The 22,235-nt window shown below is 37.3% G+C and overlaps 1 protein-coding gene across 1 annotated transcript in view; it reads left to right on the top strand.

Annotated features, from left to right (window-relative positions):
* The window catches only part of LOC107671103 (protein phosphatase 1 regulatory subunit 37), a 42,429-nt gene that overhangs the window by 10,326 nt on the left and 9,868 nt on the right, over positions 1–22,235 (top strand). Inside the window, exons 5-10 of the mRNA XM_016463949.1 lie at positions 1,060–1,188; positions 2,163–2,310; positions 6,731–6,886; positions 7,007–7,119; positions 9,782–9,923; positions 10,049–10,215. Coding sequence (XP_016319435.1) covers positions 1,060–1,188; positions 2,163–2,310; positions 6,731–6,886; positions 7,007–7,119; positions 9,782–9,923; positions 10,049–10,215 — 855 coding nt within the window. The remainder of the gene's footprint in view (positions 1–1,059; positions 1,189–2,162; positions 2,311–6,730; positions 6,887–7,006; positions 7,120–9,781; positions 9,924–10,048; positions 10,216–22,235) is intronic.

Raw genomic sequence — 22,235 nt, 5'->3', positions numbered from 1 at the left:
TTAAAGGGGTCATATGATGTTGCTAAAAAGAACATTATTTTGTGTATTTGGTGTAATGAAATGTGTTTATGCGGTTTAAGGTTCAAAAAACACATTATTTTCCACATACTGTACATTATTGTTTCTCGTCGATTTTTACAAAGCTCATCGGTCTGAAAAGCAAGGTGTGCTCTGACTAGCCAGCTATCCAGTGCGTTGTGATTGGCCGAATTCCTCAAGCGTGTGACGGAAATGTTACATCCCTTACCATATTGTGATGCCTGCAGCAACCACATGTGACGACCCCGGGCTGGACTCCGCTTCGTCCACGGTGAAAGCCGATCCGGCGATCCACATCGCGAAGTTGATGTATTTCCTCAATGACCAGCACGGATCAGCTCTAGGATGACGAAGCGGATATTGTCCTCTTTTGGAAGGCCAAACAAAGTAGTTTCGCTTTCACAACGAAACACACAGTGTCTTCACGACATGGCGGCCGCGGCAACAACAATACTACAGCGAGAATAAAAGTTACCCTTCTTTCTTTGCGTGAACATTTGGGCGGCGTTATGCAGATCTTCCCACATCGTGACGTAGACATGTGGGGGCGTGTTAGAACGAGCCGTTTTAGGTAGGCGTGGTTGACTCTTATCTTTTATAAAGAATATCTCTTTGGATTTGAGACTTTAGTCTTTGCAACTTTACAGATCTTCTTTATGCACCAAGAGCTCGTAACACTCCAAAGAGAAAGGAAAAATTTAAATCGCATCATATGACCCCGTTAAAAGAGCACGCTGCTTGAGTCATTTGTTCATGACTACAGGAAGCCTGTTTTCTTAACATTATTTTGCGGTAGACGATCATTTTATCTCAACACATTAAATTCAGACAACGTGATGTTTCTTCAGCAGTCGCGTAGATTCCGTGGCGAAGATTTGCCCTACGCCAAACTACCGCATTCTTGGCACCAAAAATAAAAAACTCTCACGTCATGCTCATGCCCGTTCCTAAAACTCGGTACAAAAATATTTATTTTTTAATGTCAGAGTTCTGTTTACTTGTCAACATTGACTTATTTTCTTTCATAAGGGAGCATCATCTTTGCTAGATATGTTTTTGTACTACGAGTCAGCTACACACCTCGACATGTCCTCGAACTCAGGCATGGGATTCTCAGGTTGGCTGTCACTGTCACACCTCCTCCGACAGGTAAGATATGAATATTTCTACACCACACATAAAATCCTACTGGCCAGTGAGTTGTGGCATAAATAATTAAGTTATAATATGCTGTTTTTTAACCGTTTATTATTGTAAAAATGATTATTTTAATCAAATAGCCTAATGAATGCTGTGCAAGTAAATGGATTTGGTTACTTTGTGATTCACATATTAATTAACAAAACAAACTAAACAATTTAAACCATGTAAATACGATTAAGAATTTGTATCTTTAATGCCTTTTAAGTCGACTCAACTAAAAAATATATATATTTATTTATTCTTTAAATCATGGCACATTGTAAGTCTTGGCAACTTGACATTTTATCTAAAAATTAAATGAATTCAACTAAAAAAATCTATGCAAACAGCTGCCTTCATTTTTTAAGTTCTATAACACTACTCATGTTTTAAATGTGTCATCAAGTGTGAACCGATACCTCACAGTGGTATTCAGATTGAATTGGAAGCAATGAATTACCATGCATCAAAGAGGAAAATGTCCGCACTGCTGAATAAAGCCACATTCACACTTTGATTTTAATGGACATCATTATAGTCCGCATAAAACTCCTGACAATATGTGTTCATTTAGCAACAGCTCTAGATGAAAGACGGCATCACCTCATGGTGATGAGGACTTCAATGGTAAAAACCAAAGGCATGCTCTCAGGCAGTATTATATGAGATCAATCAAAATCTCTCAAGAAAGAGAGAGAAGAAAAAAATCTGGACACTTTGAAGTGGTGGACTAAAGGATGAAACTCTGGAATGGCCTGCAGATCTTTGGGAATCTCCCGTCAGAATTGTTTTCCGGTTTTGACGTTTCTGCTTCTGTAGACAGGGAGGTTTTTTGATGAGAGAGGGTGAGACAGAGAGGCCAGTCCGCAGCGAGGGCAAAACCAGGCCTCTGAGTCTCTGTGTCTCTCTCTCTCTGATGGTTTGCTGTCTGGTCTCTTCAGAGTGGATGCCTGTGGAGGCTGGATGCTTGCAACATGCCTATGGTGGACTACGCCGTGCAGGCCTTGTCAAAAGCCCTTCTCACCAGCAGGCTGACAGTGCTACACCTTGAAAACACCTGCCTGAGCGGCAAACCTCTCTTCACACTTGGTATGCCCAGCACACACCATCCACTTGAAGTGTACGCGATCTAAGAATGGAAGAAAGTTTGTGTGATAGCGGCCTGAGAATATGACCCTGTGCTGTGAAATGCAAATGATGCTAACAAGTGCATTGTGGGAAATCCCCCCCCCCCAAAAGTGATATAAATTTACTCACTCTCAGTTTCAGTGTACCGTCAGAATGAGAATCCAAACAGCAGATAAAAACATCACAATAATCCACAGTCCATCAATTAATGCCTTGTGAAGTAAAAAGCTGCATTCATCATTAGGCCGTTGTAACTTTAAACCATCACTTCTGGCCATTATGGGTCCATGATCCATAATAACACTTTATCCAGTGAAAAAGTCCATCCCCATGTTGTCCTCTCATATATAATATATTGTCATATTTGTTTAGAACTGTTTTGGACTGTTTTCACTTGTAAACATTGATCTGATCTGTGCATATTTTTCTTTTTGAAAGGCTGAGGTGTTCTGGAGTTTGGTTAAGGTGTGTTTACACCCAAACTTTATGAATGTCCTATGTCCAAATGTCCTAACACCATCTCTACATTGGATGCATCAAAGGGAATTTTTCATTTCTATTTGTCCATTTCGCATGGTAGCGCAAGCGCATGGAGTCTGTCAGAAATAGAACGCAGCATTCGTTTACTGAATCAATCGCTGATTATAATAGGTTCAATGCGCTTTGAAGCAATGTATTGCGCTGTTTGCGTGTAGTAGTTTAGTGTCCCTGCCAGCTTACGTCAATGCTACTAAACGTTGTATCATTTCCAGAGCAACGACTCTTTACTTCAGTGTTCGATCAGCTTTCTGTAGCGCAGCTGGCGAACTTCTTGTCAAAACAATAGCTACCATTCAGACACGATAAACCACGATATGATTTTTTCTTGTTCTTGTTTGGAAAAATGAACATGAATGCTTCTTGTTTTCTTATTGGTTGCGGCTGGTCATAAATATAATTTATATTCACTTTTTTTCTGCTCCTTGGGAAACTAGGATTTAGGGTGACTCACACAATTGACACTTTTCAATTATATATATATATATATATATATATATATATACACCACCATTCAAAAGGAGGTCAGTAAGGTTTTTAAATTGATTTGAAAGAAATCTCTTACTGCTCAGCAAGACTGCATTCATTTATTAAAAAATACAGTAAAAACAGTAAATCTACCATTTGAAAGAACTGATTTCTATTCTAATATATATTAAAATGAATTTTTCCTCTCATGCTAAAGTTTTCAGAAATAATGCAGATTGCTGCTCAAGAAACATTTCTGATTATTATTATAGCTGTTATATATAGCTGAAAATGGTTATGCTGCTTAATAATTGTGGAGGTGTTTCCATTTTTCAATGAACAGAAAGATATATATATAAATATAAAATGGAACATGTGATTTAAATGTAATGGACTCATGACTATAACAAAGATATAAATCAGGACAGCACTAAAATAGTATTTTGACGAGAAGCATACGTTTCCCATCTTTCTGCTTAATTTTCTTTGAAGTATTTGAAAGAAAACTGAATTATTCTCACAAAATTTAAGAAAACTAGTAAAAAAAAATTTGTATTAAATTCCTTCCATTTACATGTGTAAATGTGATATTTACCCACCAAAACTACCATGTTCTGTCAGAAAACAGAAATCAATATATTCTTAAAAACAGGGTATTTTCTAAAACTAAGGGATAAATATAGTATTTTTCACGAAAGATAATTGAAAACTTCCACCCAAAAATTAGAGGTAAAATCACTGCAGTAAAAAGAGTGTTCAAGTGTTCCAAGAAAGGAAGAACAAACTGAAATCTCTTCTGTATAAATTCTCCTGTGGATATATTCTAAACAGAATTTTTTAACAAGTCTTTTAAACCTTTGGGACAAAGGGGTTCAAATGGGGTTCAGTGACAAACTCTGTAAATGAATGTTCTTAGACTTTTTTCCAAATATTTTACTAAAAAAAAAAAAAACACTTTACTGTCGTTTGATCAATTTATGGATCCTTGAATTAAAGTATTTAATTTCTTAAAATCGTAATGACCCTAAACATTTGAATGGTACTGTACATATAATTATAGTCATCATTCATTGAAGACGATTAGACTACATTTTATTTGATGGGGGGTGGTAAGGGACCTGGATAATGGGTGGGGGGGCTCTGGCCCAAAAAAGGTTGAGAACCCCTGGTTTATGGAGTCACATTTTAGCTGGAAGAAACAGTTTGAAGTTACAATGGACTGGGGATCGTGTGGATTTCTTGTGAATTATTCTGATGTTTTTAGCTGTTTGGACTCTCATTCTGAGGCACTGATTTACTGCAGAGGACTGGTGAGCAGGTGATGTAATGCTAAATTTCTCCAGATCTGTTCTGATGAAGAAACAATCTCATGTACATTTTGAATGGTCTGAGGGTGAGCACATTTTCAGCAAAATGTCATTTTTGGTTGAATTTTTGCTCCGCATTAATGTGGCTAAATAATGAAAAACACAGCAAAGTGCATCTGTGCTAATATAGACTCATAATAAGGATGGCCAAATGTTTTTTTTTTTTTTTTATTGTGACATTTAGTTTGATGTTGTTCTAGCAAGTGCTGTGCAAAATTTCCCACTGCATAAGTACATTTACTCCAGGTGGAGTTTTGAATCCTTTAATGATAACATGACAGCACAACACACCGTCCCGAAGGGCGCGCTATCTTCAAAAATCACACCTAATCTTCAGAAAGATTTTTTTAACAATGCAGAAAGTGCTAATATCAGTCTACGAGTTGCTTCGCTTGCTCTTGTGTGAATACTGCAATATGTCAGTACTAAAGTACAGATAGCATGTGTTTGAAATGAGCGTTCTCCATGAGCGGCCCAGGCCAGCAGGAACAGATGAAGCAGGACAAGGGGAGGAGTGGCAGATTTTGGCCCAGTGACCCTAACAGCTAGACTGGGCTTGGATTAGATGTCGTAATCTTCTTCCTGTCACTTTACACATTGCTGCACCGATCCATTCAGAACACTTCGGCCAGCTCACTGTGAGATGGAGTCTTTCCCACTGCATTGTAGAGCTAGCCTCCTTAAAAGGACACAGGACTACACACCACAGCTTTTACAGAGATGTGCAGGCCCTTCAAACCTGTGCAAAACACTGTCATTAAAACATGTAATATTAAAACATATAAAACCTATGGAATCCTGTATCTGGCTTAGTGATCCCACAAAATAATGGCAGTAGTTATTCATATGACAATCTGTAGTTAAAGATAATACAATATTAAAACGCATTAAAACATGCATACTTGCATATTCCATTCATTGTTTTATTACATTTTATTGTTTTTAATTTAATACATTTTATTTTATTTTTAAGTAAGTGAAACAGCAGAGATACATTCATAATCTATTTGTTCTGCATTTTAATCCAATTTTGTGTAAACATGTCTCAAATTGAATTTGAAAAAATTGAAATTGAAAAATTGTGGCTTATATACAGGTAACTTTCAATTCATTCATCACACTGGTCAAGTGCATTGCATTGTGGGATACAGTAGTCTATGCTCTAAGCGTATCATGCTGCTTTTTTTGGTAATCAGGGTATTTGTGCATAGAAACATTTTTTGTTGCCACTGCTGAGACATTATGCAAATGTCTGAATGGAAATAGTAGCCCTGAAAATGACTGGGTAAAAAGAAAGAGAGAGAAACAGATGTTGTAGACGTAGGCCATTAACAGCACCCAAGTAAAATGACCTTAAATGAGACAGAGGAGTGTAGTGGCACATCCTATGTCTTTATGGCTCTGTCTCTAAGCAGCATGTGGATCCATTTGATATTTTGGGGCCACTCGGCTGCCCCCCTCATTCTTCCCAGCAGGACGCCCAGCTTCTGATCATTGCTATCGATCGGTGGGGCCCTGATTGCGGGACTCGCTGACTCGCACAGTGGAGTCCCTCCGATCAATTCAACGATCCCCCTATTTGGTTCCCACTGTGTATGATGACGATGTTGGCATTCCGCATGCAACCGAAAGGGTCTGATCAAATCTGCCGGATTGATTTGGACAGACAGTTCTCTGAGGCCACAGACAAAAAGCCCATAAAAGCTTCTCTGGCCCTAAATGGGACATGTAATGATGATGATGATTAAAATGATGACCGTGATAATCACAGCGATGTAAATAAAAATGATAATGGAGTTAGTCCTACACAACCTTAAAGTTTTCAATGAACCTTTGTGGTAATTTGGAAGAACCGCTGTGGGCATCCACAGAAATCCGTTCTTTTTTCTGCAGATTGTCTTGCATGACATCTTTTGTTGTTGCACTGTGGCAGAGTTCTTCAGCACACATATCTCGGACAAGGACAATGCACCGTGCTTACTGAAGATTTTTAAAAAATTTTGCCGTAGTTGGTGCTCTGAAAAGGAACGTCGCTTTGCAGGAGCTTTACCTCTCTGAAAACAACCTTAACGGCTACCAGGACTCCATGCAACTTGGCGACCTCCTCAAATACAACAGCACTCTTAAAACCTTGGACCTAAACAACAATACCATGTCTGACTCAGGTATGCCCATTTTGTTTGAGGACACATTGTGTGCTTCCAATAGCATGGGTGAAAAGGTTTTTGTGGTTAAATGCACAATTTGTTTCAGCTCTTGTGTAGTCATCTCTCTCTGTTCCACAGGTGTGGAAGAGATTTGTGATGCTTTGAGCTCTCAGAAGACTGGTTTGAGAACGCTGATACTGAGTAACAATCACATCACTCATCTTGGCATGAGCCATCTACAGAATGTTCTGGTGAGATTTTCTCTCAGGGCAAGATAATAGAGATATGTGCGATTTTAATCATTACAGCAGCACTTCTAGACTTAAAAAAGCAGAGGAAGTTAAAAATGAACACATCTGGAAGATTGTGCATCAGTAATTTGCTGAAACATTTTCACAACTGCTTTTCACACTGTGTTTTATTTAAAGAAAATGGTTCCCCAAAAATGAAAGTTCTGTCATCATATAGACACTCAGATGTTGTTCCAAACCTGTATGACTTTTCTTTATTCAGTGAAACAGAAAAGGAGAAATTTGGAAGGAATTCAAAATGTGTTCTTACCTATGTAAAAAAGAAGCAAAATCACCATATCAGCACCATAAAAAATAAGATTTGAAAGAACGATTCATTCATGAATGTATGCAGAGGATTTTCACTAAATAGCAATTAAATTTCACTCTGTTTTTTACAATAAGCTATTGCATGGCTTCAGAAAACTTGACAGCCCCAGTCCTGATTCACTTACATTACATGGAAAAGAGTGGGATGTTCACCTGAAAATTCACCTTTTGTTTTCCAGGGAAGTTGAATTTTTGAGTGGGTCTGTTCCTGTAGAATAAACTGCGGGTTGCACATTGTAGTAAATACAATGATTTTCACTCAGTATGTTACTTTTTCAGTTATTTATTCATTCCTATTTTATCTGAGTGTGGCTTTGATTAAAGACGAACAGTGACACTGCATGTGGCCCCTGCTTGGCTTTGGAGAGGAAGTACCCAAACTGTCAACGCGACAGCTACTGGATATCTCGCTTTTTTTTTCTTTTTTTTTGTGGTCTACGGCAGATTTTGACACACAGAGAGAAAAGAGAAGAGAACAAAAGGAAATGGCTTGTCTCATCCTCACTGGAAAGCTCATCTCTAATCCTTAATAATATCTATTCCTCTTCAGCAGCTCTGATTGTCAGAATAAACTGTACCTTTCTGTCATCTGAATGGCGATTCAAATCAAAAGCTACAAATTAAAGGCCTGCTTTCTCTTCTCTCGGCCTTTGGCGTGTTCACAGAGAATTCATTCAGGCCAAAAATAAAGCCTGCTCATTCCATTTTGCCTGTACCAAATGGGAACAGTTTGATTAAATAATAGATATGTGTTTAGAGGGCTTTTTCATGTGGTCTGTCATTAAGAAGGATAAGTAGACATCCATGCGGCCATAATGAATATAATTAGTCCAATGGCTGGTCGTGTCGAATATGACACAGGAAGGGTTGTTATTAACCTTTCTTTTTTTTCTGGGGTTTCTTTAAAGGCAGAAGAAGAGAGAGGGAATAAATGGGTTATTTGGGCAGACACACAACTCTCTGATGTCAGCAGAACATAATTAAATCACAATGTTATCCACATTTTTCAGCGGATCCTTGTCTGACCAATTGCAAATCGGAAGACTGAAGTTGTCAACCATAGGCTGTTAGAATAACGCTACTTCAGTTAACTTTAAATGTATGTAATGTTAACAATACTCGCAATGTTTGTAGTAAAATTAATCCGAATTTTAATTAATACCTTTAGTTATTAATTAAAATATTGATTGCTTATTTATTTAAATAGTTTGCATTTTCTTAATCCTGTTTTTTGTTCTTATTTCATCATCACTTACAAACAAACATTTATTATTATTTAATGATAATAATAATAATAGTAGCAAAAATAATAACAATAATTATTATTAATGCCTTTGTTCCTTTGATTTTAATACAAATACATTTTATATTATTTAAAGAGATATTGTTATCATTTACTCATGTAAATGGAATGGAAACTCAGAGTTTCTTCTACAGAACACAAAAGAAGATCTTTTGAAGATTATTGGTAATCAAATAGACATCCATCGTGTGTGGAAAAAACACTGAGAGATTTCTCAAACTTTTATGTTCTATGTATGTTCTTCTCACCATCGTTTCTGTTCTACGGAAGAAAGAAAATGATACAGATTTGGAGCAACATGAAGGTGGAACAATATGATGGTAGAATATTTTGGGTGTACTAAGTTCATATTAGTATATTTACAGGTAAAAAATATTCCTAATAACAAAACAGATAACATGACAAAAATTCTGTTGAATTCTCAAGTGTTTTACATTTGAAATGACATTTCAGTGACATTCTTTCTAGTTTGTTTCTTTCTATGAATCTTTGACTGGGCTTGTTGGTTGTGTCTGCATACATACAGTATACCGTATATGTGCGTGTGCATGTATGTGTGTGGGTGTTTTACATGCTTGAGTGTTGTAACAGTGATGCAAATTAACTGTTAGTTGATCTCTGAGCTTGTTTTTTTAGCTGTCTGTGGTTTTTCATTTAAAGCAGGAGACTAAGTGAGAATAATGAGTGTAGCGAGCTGGCATGGTGTATGTTCTGTTATGCAACATGGCTTTTCCCTCATGTGCTCCGCTATCTCCTGCTTTATATGGCTGCTAATCGTGCTTCATAAATGACGCAGCTAATATGCTCTTGAGAGCCAATCTATTGCCACAGTGTGACACTTAAAGCTCTCAAAGTGACACAAATTCACCATCCATAATTGGATTCAAATGCACAGAAAAAAAGGACACTTTTGAATTCTAAAAAGTGATTTAAAAACCTCATCAGTCCACGTTTTCTTAAACATCCTGTTTTTATTTTTATTTTTTTCAGCCCCGCTTAAAAACACTCGAAACATTGAACCTTGGCAAAAACAACCTTGAGAACAGAGGCATTCACACGTTAAAGGAGTCTCTCATGATCAATCGCTCTTTATTGCAACTTGGCCTAGCCTCCACAGGAATAACATGCGAGGGTAGGGTTCATAATATTGCTTTTCTAGCTCTTTGACACATCCTCTCCTTTTAGATTTCCTTTTTTCCTGGGATGCATTTCTGTTTTACCTTATAACTTAGCCTGTGTTTTCTACCACCGTGCCAGGTGCTGTGACTTTGGCTGAGATCCTTGCAGAGAGTCCACAGATCCAGCGCTTGGACGTACGGCAGAACCAGGTGCTTACTGGGGGCCTCATGGCTCTGTCGTTGGCCCTAAAGATCAACCGTTCACTCATCAGACTGGATCTGGACCAACATTTGAAAGAGGAAAAGGTCAGTTGTCAGCTGTTCCTCATCCTGATTATCTAAGTGTTTAGAACAGTAATTTTGCCTGCAGATGGTCCTCAGGTCTGCCTGGAAATATCAGGATTTTTTTAAACTATAGTTTTCAGGCCTGGAATATCATGGAAATAAATTAAATCTTAAAAAGTCACGGATCTTGGAAATGTATGTTGTGTATATGCATTTTTCTGTCTGTTGAGGGTCTTATTGGAGACATTTTTGCACTAATAACTATAGATGTTTAAATCTATATTTATAAATCTATAGAAATGAAAATCAAAGGCATTTGGTTCAGTGGTCAAAAACTATGGAAACATTGTGAAAAGTATTATTGTTTAGAGGTGTAAAGGAATAGTATTACCAAATAATTGTTATTTTTTTTGTATTGTACTGTGTTTATTGATAAACAAATTGAATTTACTTTCTTTACACACAAAATTCGGGGACTTCGCCCTGTCAGCCCATGTCTGGTAATGTAAATTGTGGATTTTGCTATCACAATTAATATTGTAAAGTTGTTCATGTAAACTAATTTTTTCTATAGCATGTTCCAATATTCATCAAGTTTGACTAAAAGACAGAAGATCCCATCAAAGTTAGGCAAAGATAAGAGTTGTTGCTGATCTCTCAGAGCTGCTGCTTCACACATCGTTGCAAAAAATGATACCGCAACTTAAGAACATGCCAGAACAGAGAAAGTTCACTTGCCATCTGTTTGTCAGGATTTTATCTCCTCTATCTTATCTGCATATTAAAGCATTAATTAAAATCATGAAAGGACAGAATGCTCTCTTTAAAACAGATTCTAAAGCTATAAACGGATTGTTTTATTTTTTTTATATCAGTCATTTGTTTGGATTCTGATGTTTTTACCCCGTCAATCAGTTGCACCTTTAAATATATTTTCATCGATAAACGGCCTGAAAACATGCCATCTGTCTTAAATGTGCATAAATGTGTCATATTTAAGCTCAGCTGAAACAGAGGACGATGTTATTAACATTTCCACCGTGATAGATTACAGCAGGGTGGTATTTAACCGATGGAGAATGAGACATTTCACTGTGGCAGTACAAGAAGACACACTGCTGGGATTTGTCTGGGCCAGGCACAACGTGGCAGAACGACTGACGATTGTATTAAAAAGCAAATCTTTCCATCAGAAATCAGCGGGTGGTCAGATCAAGTGTTCTGATTCAGTTTCGTAAAATTGCCTGGGATTGAGAAAAGCGAAAATGTCTTTCTTCAAAAGAAGAGTGTATGTGGATGTGTGCGTGGCACGATTTTACAAGCGCATATTTAAACGAGAGGAAGGTGGTAGGGAGGGAATGTAGGTCCTTGGGTCTTTGTTTACAGCATCTGATTTGGCTTGTCTGTTGAAGCCCAAATCTATTTCATCATTGGCCTGTTTGTTAATTATTAATTATTTACTGATCTGAAATATTCATTCTGGGAGTCTTAGGAAGTTCAGAAATTTGGAACCATGTTATCCATCTCTTTAGCAAGGTGCTTATACTCTTAGTTAAGGTCAAACTTTACACATTCAACATTTCTCATCAAATTCTTCCAAGACCTGTGATGTAAACTTTGTGTATGCCAACAGTTGTCTCATTTTTGTCTTTTTATTTCTCCTTAGGAATGTTATAAAAAAGTATTGTCTTAAAGGAGTCATATGATAAAGGAAAACTTGAAATCGCATCATATGACCCCTTTAAAAAACATTTTTGTCTTAAAGCAACAGTTTACCCAAAAATTAAAATTCGTCATTTCCTCATCCTCATGGAACAAAAAAAGAGTAAATCTTGAAGCCAAATCAATACTGGACCCCACTGACAATCACTGAATGGAAAAAAAAACAAAAAAACAAAAAGCTCACTTTTTTTTTTTGTGAGCTATCTCTTTAAGACAATTCCTTTCCTGCTCAAAGGCACTGTTGTTGTGCATGGCACAGTCATGTTGCAGTGATGTCTCTCATTAAGGATCATTAGAGATGCAGGTAGGGCTGCAGAGGGGCAGGTGGTCTTGTGGGACAGACTCCAAGTGGAACTAAGAGTTGGTTAGTGTTTGTGGTCGGTCATGGTGTCTGAGTCTATGATGGCTGGAGTTGAGTGAGTGAGCAGACAGAGAGCAGGTCCTGCTCATGGGACCTCGGATGAGCTGCTTATGATCAGCTTTAAACACACACACACACACACACACACCTTGTGGGGACATTTGGTCCCCATAACGTGATAAAACACACACACACACACACACACACACACACACACACTCTCTTGTAGAGAGCTCAGTTTTTTAACTTGCTGATACTTTTGTGAATATTTAAATAGCTTCAACCTATTACACTACATTGTTCTTCTCAATGGTTTATAGTTATTTCTTAATTTATACTTCTTATAAATTAAAGAAAAACATGCATTCTTTCAGTAATGCTATGCTGGAGAAAGGGCCTGAATGTTGCTCCTATAAACTGTAGTGTTACTTTCTTACTTACTTTCTAGTCATGTACTAATAGGGTTGTACATACGCAAGATGTATGACATGAATTTTTGGCAATTAAGATTAATAATTAAAAAAAGAATAATTAAAATAGTTACTGCAGTTAATTGAATATCATTTCAACAGTTTGTCAAAATTACGACGTTCTATCAATTTGTTGAATACAATTGGGACAGGGCAAAATGACCATTTTAGGGGGAAAAACAGACGTTTGATGTGTATTATAAACAGCTATTTTCTAAGTTTATGTTAAATAGTAGTTTATATAATATACATAAATGTATCTAAATATGTGATTTGTGCCTCTAGGAGCTTATCTCTTTATTGTTTTCTTCCGCTCCCAAGTCTAATTTAATTTTAATTTGTATTTATGTGCTTTTTTATGCCATTATTTTGAATAAATATACAACTCAAAGTTCCTATGCATTGCAAGTGCTACCTGTGCACCACAGCTTCATATTTTATTTTTTTTTGTGACTGCAAAAAATATCTTTAAAGTTCTGTGCGGCCTTATCCTTTAATTAGACAAGTGGAGTTTGTGAGTAACATGTTCCATATTTTAGTGATACTTTCACAGAATCTTCTCCTATCAACTTCACATGGTTGTAGGGCATGAAAACAACAGCCGTATATAGCAAAGCAGTCAAGTGTCATATGTTTATCAAAGCTAAACCAAATCACATCTCTCTGTTTCTTTGCATCTGCTCTCACTATCATGGAAAAAATAGCACTTGTCACCAATATCTTGTTGTAGAAGCCAGTCTGCTTAGACACTAGACACGATATACTTACCAGATACTATATTTAACATCATGTGAACAAAAATTAGGTTGTGAAGTGCAATATGTTGCACTATTGTGTGAAAAAAAGGTCCTACTGTAGGTCACATCTAATCTTCATAACATATATTTTTTTTATATTTTGTCAACTGTACAATGTACTGAACGGACTAGGTCTGCTTCCCTCACAACCCTTTTTTCATTTGTGTTAAATTAAATGTGGCGTCTAATTGATGTGGCATTCGCTGTCCAAAACCCTGTTCGCTGTTTAAACCTGTTCAGATCTTGCAGATAGACTCTTCATAAACTTTTACCCTTGCGCCATCAAAACTTTGAGGTGAAATTATCTTTGCAGTTTCGAAATAAACCTTCTGACTCTTTGCATTCACAATCCACACGCAGTCTTGCTCATTTCCTGATGTAGTTTTGGGGGCAAAACAGGCATATTTGCCAGCTGTGTAATTTACTGTGGCACTCATTTGCATATTAAAGCATTAATTAGCTCCTCTGAGCACAAGAGCGGGAATAGTGTAATCATTGGACGTGTAGTCGCGGGGGACGAGTCTGTGTTTGGGTCTGGGGGGAGGCCGAGAGGAGAGCGCTGGAGTCTCTGGGAGCTTGTGTTGACCATGCGGCGCGTGCTTGTCGGCTTTGTGTTTTTTTTTTCTCCTCTCTTTCCCGCCAGAGGGTGTATGAGGAGGTTGCGCTGCTCAGTTTTCCAGCTTTTTCCAGACCCTTTGAAGTGTCACACACGATCTGTCTCCGTGTCATTTTAATGGCTTTACTCTCCCCCGTCAGTGCAGTCAAGAGGTGCGACCAACAGTTTCACAGGAAGTAGAGGTTGTTGTTGTTTTTTTCCATCCTCTTTTCCATTTGAGGGTGAAAAGGGGGATGGGGGTTAAGGATTGTGGGAAGAGCATATGAAAAACAAACTGATGATAAAGGCTTTCTAGAATTTGTGGCACCAGCATTTGTGGCAGCAATACAAAATGGACACAAAAAACTTGAGGCGATCTCAACATATTAAGCTGCTTGTAACTGTATGCTTCATTTTATTGGTAATATTACTGTAAGTGAATAGTCACACTTTTGGACATTTGGTCTGTGAACATACACTCAGGGCTCACCAATAAGTTAACTGAAAAGTCACTGAAAGTTCATTGATCTTGCACATCCATTTTTATTCATTGGGATTGTGTTGAAAATAGAATCAGTAAGAATGTGTTGAAAACTACAAACCAAGGAGTAATTGTATGACATTGTTTTCCAGCAAAGGTGTATTTATAGAATTTCAAAAAATAAAGTAATAATAATACTACTAATAATAAGTCTCACAAGGCTGCATTTATTTGATCAAAAATACAGTAAATATACAGTAATATTGTTACATATTATTACAATTTAAAATAACTGTTTTCTATTTATATATATTTTAAAATGTAATTTATTTTTGTGATGGCAATGCTGAATTTTCTGCAGCCATTACGCTAGTCCTCGGTTTCACATGATCCTTCAGAAATTATTCTAATATGCCTGATTTGGTGCTCGAGAAATATTTCTTCTTATTATAATGGTGAAAACAGTTGTTCTTAATATTTTAATAGATCATTTTTAACAGATAATTGTTTTTAGGGTTCTTTGATAAATAGAAAGTCCAAATAAACCACATTTATTTGAAATAAATATCTTTTGGATCATAATACATGTCTTTACTGTCAATTTTGATCAAATTAATGCATAAATAAAAGTATTATATATTTTTTTTTTCATTTGTACATGCTAGTGTACATATAAATAAAAGTATTTCTAAGAAATATAAAAATACACAGCTGAAAAAAAAAGATAATTATTTTGTGGCGGGGCCAGTGAAAATGTTGTCCAAGCAAGTTAAAATCAGAACTACTAACCCGACTGTCAAAATATCCTTATTGTTGAGCCCTGACATAGCCACTTAAAAGGACATTTCACTCAACAATAATAATTGTCATCATTTACAAAATTTTTGAACAGAGTAAGATTTGAGAGCACTGTCAGAGGGGAAAATGACACAAGGGTGAGTAAGTAATGACAGAATGTTTATATTTTAGGGTGAACCGTCCCTTTAAATTTCTATACTAATGCATATGCTCGCCAGTGTATGTCTATATGGACAGGTGGAGTAAACATCCAGTAACGTGTGAGAAGCCTTTGCTTCAGTGGTTCTTTGTTGAGCTGTCTCTGAAGCCTTTGCCTGAAACACGTTGGCTCATATTTTGATGGGACTGGATGCTATCTTTTCCCTCCACTCCACTAGAAATGGCCCATTGGATGAGTTGGTCCATCAGAATTTCAGAATATCCCTCTGGGCATGTCCTCCAACTCCATGCTCAAGCGCCCTGAGTCACCAGTCACCCACAGTGAAGGCTCATCTGAATATCATGGAACCCGTGAGTCACTGCCTTTATCAGAGGGCTTCAGCCAGAAGAATCTTCCTTTCCCTTTCAAATTAACAGGACTGCAGTGGCATGGTCTGCATATGAATATGGATGATCTATTAGGTCATCTTTGGAAGTAGCGTAAGTGTGCAGCACTCAGCTGTCTATTTTCTATTTACAACCTTTTTTTTTAGCTTGAATATTTGAGCATTGTAACCAATCACAGACTGTCTCGATGTGCACATTAATGTAACATTTCAAATATTGTTAGGCCTTCAGACTTGCGACAACCAGTTCTAATGAGCAAGATTAAAGGTTAACAAGGTTAACCATTTTGTTTTTCATGCTACTATGAAGGCCAATGTGAAGTGGCTTCTATATTGAGTACCTTACTTTAAACACATTGTTACATATTGTTAGTTGCTCTGTCAATATTTGCTCTGCAAATGAAAATTGTTTCAAATGAAACAACAGTGACCAACAGATCCTTGAGCGTCTCAGAGCAACACACAACAGAGGCATTTAATGAATCAGTGTTTGAAACAAATCATTTGAATGAACAGTTCAAGTGACTCACTGAAGCACTACCAGCTGTTGCATCTCAACAGGCAAGACATATTAGTGGTGTTTAGTTCCTGAATGAGTCAGTGTTTTTGAATGAATCATTTGAATGAACTCACTAAACCCGGAACAGCCTCACAGTTACTCAACACTCACGTTTGAGTAACTGATTCAATGACTTGTTTGAGGACGATCAAATGTTTCGCATCTCAATAGAAGTAGTTCACTCAAAAATTAAAACTCATGTTGTTCCATGTTGTTTCTTCTGATCAACACACACACACACACACACACACACACACACACAAACAAAGTAACATGTTTTGTTTATGAATAAATAGGTGTTGTTGAACAAATCAGTTGAGTAATTGATTCAGTGACTCATCTGAGGCCGATCAGCATCTCAGTAGTGGTTTTTCGATCTTGAATGAATCAGTGCTTTGAGCAAATTTGCTGATGACTGATAGTTTGGCCACTTGTTACTACCTACTGGTGTAACGAGGCAAAGTCACCAAACAATACCCACCGATACACTCTTAAAAATAAAGGTGCTTCACGATGCCATAGAAGAACCTTTTTGTCTAAATGGTTCCATAAAGAACCTTTAACATCTGAAGAACCTTTCTGTTTCACAAAAGGTTCTTTGTGGCGAAATAAGGTTCTTCAGATTACAAAAAGGTAAGAAAGAGATGGTTCTTTAAAGAACCTTTGACTGAATGGTTCTTTGTGGAACCAAAAATGGTTCTTCTATGGCATCACTTGAAGAACCTTTTGAAGCACCTTTATTTTTAAGAGTGTACACAGCCTGAGGAAAAAAAGTATTTTAATGTGATTTCTGTTAATCAAAATGAATGATAATGATTACAATATCAAGAAAAAACAATGATTTCATTATAATTGTGCAGCCCTAGCTCTTCATACTAGTGTAAAACTATTATAGTGCCCTCTTTCTCACTCCATCTTACTCTCTTGCTCTGGCTAAACATCATAGGTGAAGATGACCTATAAACACTGATAAACAGTCAATACTTATTTCTTTAGTATACATTTAACACACCTCTAATGCTTTCAGTGTACACTCATTTTGTGTATCGATATTTAATTGGTTTATACAGGTTATCATTCTATCTATCTTTCTATCATCTATCATTCGGTCTACTGTATCTATAATTTTCTCTGTCTGTAAATCTACTGTATATGCATTTGTCTATGCATACCTTTTCTGCCTGTCTATCTTGATCTCCCTCTCTCTGTTTCTTTGTGTTTTTCTTGTGCAGACCACAGGAGCCCTCTGTTTCTCCTCTTGTCCCTCTGACTGGAGTGATGGGGCAGTAGTCAGTGTGTTTGCCCACTGAAATCAGGGGGAGGGGTTCGAGGGTTGGGATGGGGTGGGCAGGGCAGGGCATTGCCTGTCCCCGTCCTCGTCTCTGTAACACCGGCATGGGCTGCCTGGGCTCCATGGAGGGGAGATAATTGGATTTGTTGTCACCTCCAGTTGCTGCCAGGAGCGGGCGTCTGCTCCGGTTAGCGATGAAGACATCATCGTGACAGGGACCCTGGGAGAGGATCAGCTGGTGTGGTGGGCACCACTATCAATGCTCTAGAACTGCCATGTCCAAGCGAACAGGCGAAGGCCAGCTGTTTCCCTGTCCCTGTACTCAGGCCAGGCCAAAGACAGAGCTCCAGATCCAACGGAGAAGGGGGATAAAGGAGAAGTTGACCTCTGGCCGGATATCGCTAGATGTTGAGGTTTGAGGTGTGCCATATGCCCCTGTGGTTCCTGTGAAAGGGTTTTAGGCCCAAGCCAGGGAATCATGCCACAGTAGACAAGTGTGGCGGACAACCAGGAACGGCAGCTGCTTGGCGTGGGTGTGAGGTAATGATGGGCTCACAGGTGAACGGCCCCAGAGGTAATCAGTAATTAACTCACAGCCACTCCATCACTACAGCTTTGGGCCTGAACCGAGTACCGCTGCCATGTCCTACAGACAATAATGCCCTCCAAACACTCCTTGCACATGTCTGACAACATCAGTTTGTTTTTTTATGTTATCAGTGGTTTGAATATGTTTTGCCTTTTTATTTTATTGGGAGTCTATTTGCAAGACTCTGTCAAGAAAGCAAAGAGTGTCAGCAAGGGCTTCTGGTTTTATTTTTAAAGCTCCGGTCTTGGAGAAAAAAAAAAACCCTTTTCCTCCTGTATAAGAACTTTTGAAGGGACTTTTGAAAGATCGTCTCTGTTCTGACTTCAGTGAAGAGCAGTTCAGTGGCTGCAGTGGAACGGGAAGGTGATTATATTTATACCTGGAAGTCCTGCCTCTGTCTGACCTCCAGTCAGAAATGCTGTCAACGCATGCTGTTTTCCATTTTTCTGTCATCCAGTGCTAGCCTACACACATTCGCTAAGCACACAGTTAGCTGTCATTTAAATATTGGCAGATGGAGAAAAAGATACAGAGAGACATATTTTGTGGTGTGTTCGGTGGTACATCATATTTATTATATTTGTTTATATTATCTATACTTACGAGTAACAATCCATAATTATATTTGTATATAATTAGTATTTATATATAGTACTAATGATATATAATAATGTACACTAAAATTAAAACTTTTAAATTAATACTTTTATTCAGAAAGAATGCATTCAATTGGTAAGAAGTAACAGTAAAGACTTTTAAAATGTAATAATTGTCAAATAATTGTAAAATGTAATATTTCAAATAAATTCTGTTCTTTTGAACTTTGTATATATATATATATATATATATATATATACACACACACACACACACACACACACAATACCGGTCAAAAGTTGGGGGGATCAGAACGATTTTTAATGTTTTTTACAGGAGTTTCTTATGCTCATCAAGGCTGCATTTATTTGATCAAAAATTCAGGACAAGATGTAATATTGTGAAATATGATTATGATTATGAAAAAGTTTTTCTATTTTAATATACATTAATATTTAATTTATTCCTGTGATCAAAGCTGAATTTTCAGCATCATTACTCCAGTCTAAAGTGTCACATGATCCTTCAGAAATCATTCTAATATGCTGATTTATTATCAGAAAAAGTATTGCCATTTTCAAAAAAAATATTTGGCAGCACAACTGTTGCCAACATTGATAATTCTAATAATAAATCAGCATATTGGAATGATTTCTGAAGGATCATGTGACATGATTGAAGACTGGAGTAATGGCTGCTAAAAATTCTGCTTTGCCCCATCACATGAATAAATTAAATTTTAAAATATATTTAAATAGAAAAACTTATTTTGAATTTTAATAATATTTCACAATATTACAGTTTTTACTGTATTTTTGATCAAATAAATGCAGCCTTGTTGAATATAAGAGACGTCTTTACAAAAAAAACATTAAAAAAATCATATCAACCACAAACTTTTGAATTGTAGTCTACATAAACTATAATATTTTTTGTATTATTTTACCAATTTTGTATATGAATGCATTAAATGAGTATACTGTATGTACTAATATACTTTTTATATAAGAAATATACATATATGAATAATATTTATATGTAATACTAATAATATATAATAAATACATAATACTTTAATATTACAGTAGATATGTTATTTAAACGTATAATTATATATCATATGAATATAAAAGTATGTATGCATTAAGTATGTACTAATATAATTTTAGATAAAAGGACGTATGATCATTTATATACTCAGAAGTGTTTTGTGTTTAAACAAAGTTTGTTGTGAGCTTGAGCTATATCCTGCTTAGTGTGTAGGGAGCAGTGAGCATTGCATTGGGAACCTGTGAAAGCAGCTAGTGCTTGTAAGGTCGTGTCAGTAGCACAGGGGTTCAGACTGTGATGTGTGCTCTGATTCTGTTTTTGGAGCACGATGGCATCCATAATTGGGGGAAATGCGGATTCGGTGGGCCTAGACATATCCGTTCCCCAGGGATCAATTACAGAAAGACTCATTCAGCTCAGTCTATTCAAATGAACACCTGAAGAGTGGGGACAGTGTGCTGTTTTAAAACTAGAGGTATTACGAGATGAACACCGTCCCAGTAAAGACCTCATCAGCAGCAATTTGTATGCATTTACGCAGACAGTCAGGGTTTCGCCTCCTTCCACTGTTGTCTTACCTTCTTCCTCATGTTTTTAATCACAGCTGTACAAAATAAATAAATAAATAAAATAATAACCTTCCACTTAGAGTGCACGTACACAGGCGGGTAAAAGTGACTTTTTCTTTGACACATCCACATTAAGAAACAGCCAGTCTAAAAGCAAGCTTAGCAGCCGGCTTACTAACAAAAACTTGAGCGCTTTCTAATAAGGCTGATCTGAAAACTCAAGTGTTATTAATATCTCTCCAAGCACATATTTTAGATAAATTCGCTCCTGTGATTCACGCCATCTCTCTCAAGGTTTTGGGCATTTGTACAGTGTGAAGAGGTAGCAGTGTTTAAGTCCTTCAGACCTTGCGAAAGTAATGAATGCCAGAATGTTTCTAATCACTGAATCATTCATGCTGTATAATTTGCTGTAAATAGCCAAGGTGCACCCTTGATTTACAGCTTGCTCGAAGATCCTTGACACCACTTAGCGACTGAAAAACACTCCGTATATACATTGAGGCTTAGTTTAGCGTTTTGAAAGGAATTCAAGCTGTAAACTTTTCTTAACCGGTCACCCAGTGCCTAAATTGATACACAATGATTCTGAAAGAAAGAAGAAACACGTCGTTTTTTATCTTTGATCTCCAGCACAGTCACCACGTGGTAAATAAAAACAAATCTCCTGGAGGTTTTGGAAAAGGTTTCCGGTTCATGTTCTGACCCTGCGTTAACGGTTCCACCTGTGGTGCCCTTGTCCCGCCGTCTCTCTACTCTTGACAGAGAGCGTGAGATGGATTACTGTGACCGCTCGGCTACCTTACAGATGGCGCAGTGCCGTCACCAGCACCTAATCTTCATAGCGTGCATCGAAATGACTCATTAAAATCAGCACAGGCAAGGCCGGCGAAGAGGACGCCCAGCGCTACATGGGCTAAGCGCAGGCAGCAGTGTCTGTTTTCCTGTCTCCTTCCTTCTTTTCCATGTCTTGGTCCTTTTATTAAATTTCACTCTCTTTCTACGCTACTAATGTGGAATTTCAATGCTTCTCCCTTTGAATGATTGGATGTTATTGTCATAGTTGAGCAGAGGGAAATGCACTTTGAATTAGAGGCAGAGTTTCATTTCTGTTTTTATATTTAAATGCAGTAGTATGCATCTTGAGCCTTTTTTTTTTTTTGCAGTTCGGCTCTTTTATTTTTGGGAAAGTTCGCCATACGCAATCCTTCTTTTAACCCTTTCGCACGTGAGTTTAAAATATTCTAGCTGAGCCCCCAGCGTGAGTTTTTTTAGGCGACCGTTATTTTAAAACGTATCGCCTTATTGTTTCCATGGCGACGCGTCATGCTTGTCATGTGACACAAAGCAGCCACAATAGATCTGTATGACACGTGGATCGCTTTTATTTCGTTTTTCCTGTTTTATTCAAAATATTCAAAAACATGCTCACTATATTATGAAATATCTGATATTCCGATTCTGAAATATGTGCAATTAAATCTATTTGGTAGTTTAAACACTTTTATATCGACCGTGTTAGTTGATCTATACCGGGTGATGGGCGCCGCCATGTTAGTTCGCGCTGAATCCGAGCTGATTTACAACACGCAAATTCATCCTCTCCTCCCGAAACAC

The sequence above is a fragment of the Sinocyclocheilus anshuiensis genome, unplaced genomic scaffold (genome assembly GCF_001515605.1).
Source record: "Sinocyclocheilus anshuiensis isolate Anshui unplaced genomic scaffold, SAMN03320099.WGS_v1.1 scaffold861, whole genome shotgun sequence".
In the NCBI taxonomy this organism is placed as follows: Eukaryota; Metazoa; Chordata; class Actinopteri; order Cypriniformes; family Cyprinidae; genus Sinocyclocheilus; species Sinocyclocheilus anshuiensis.
This window is presented reverse-complemented; position numbering and strand designations above follow the sequence as displayed.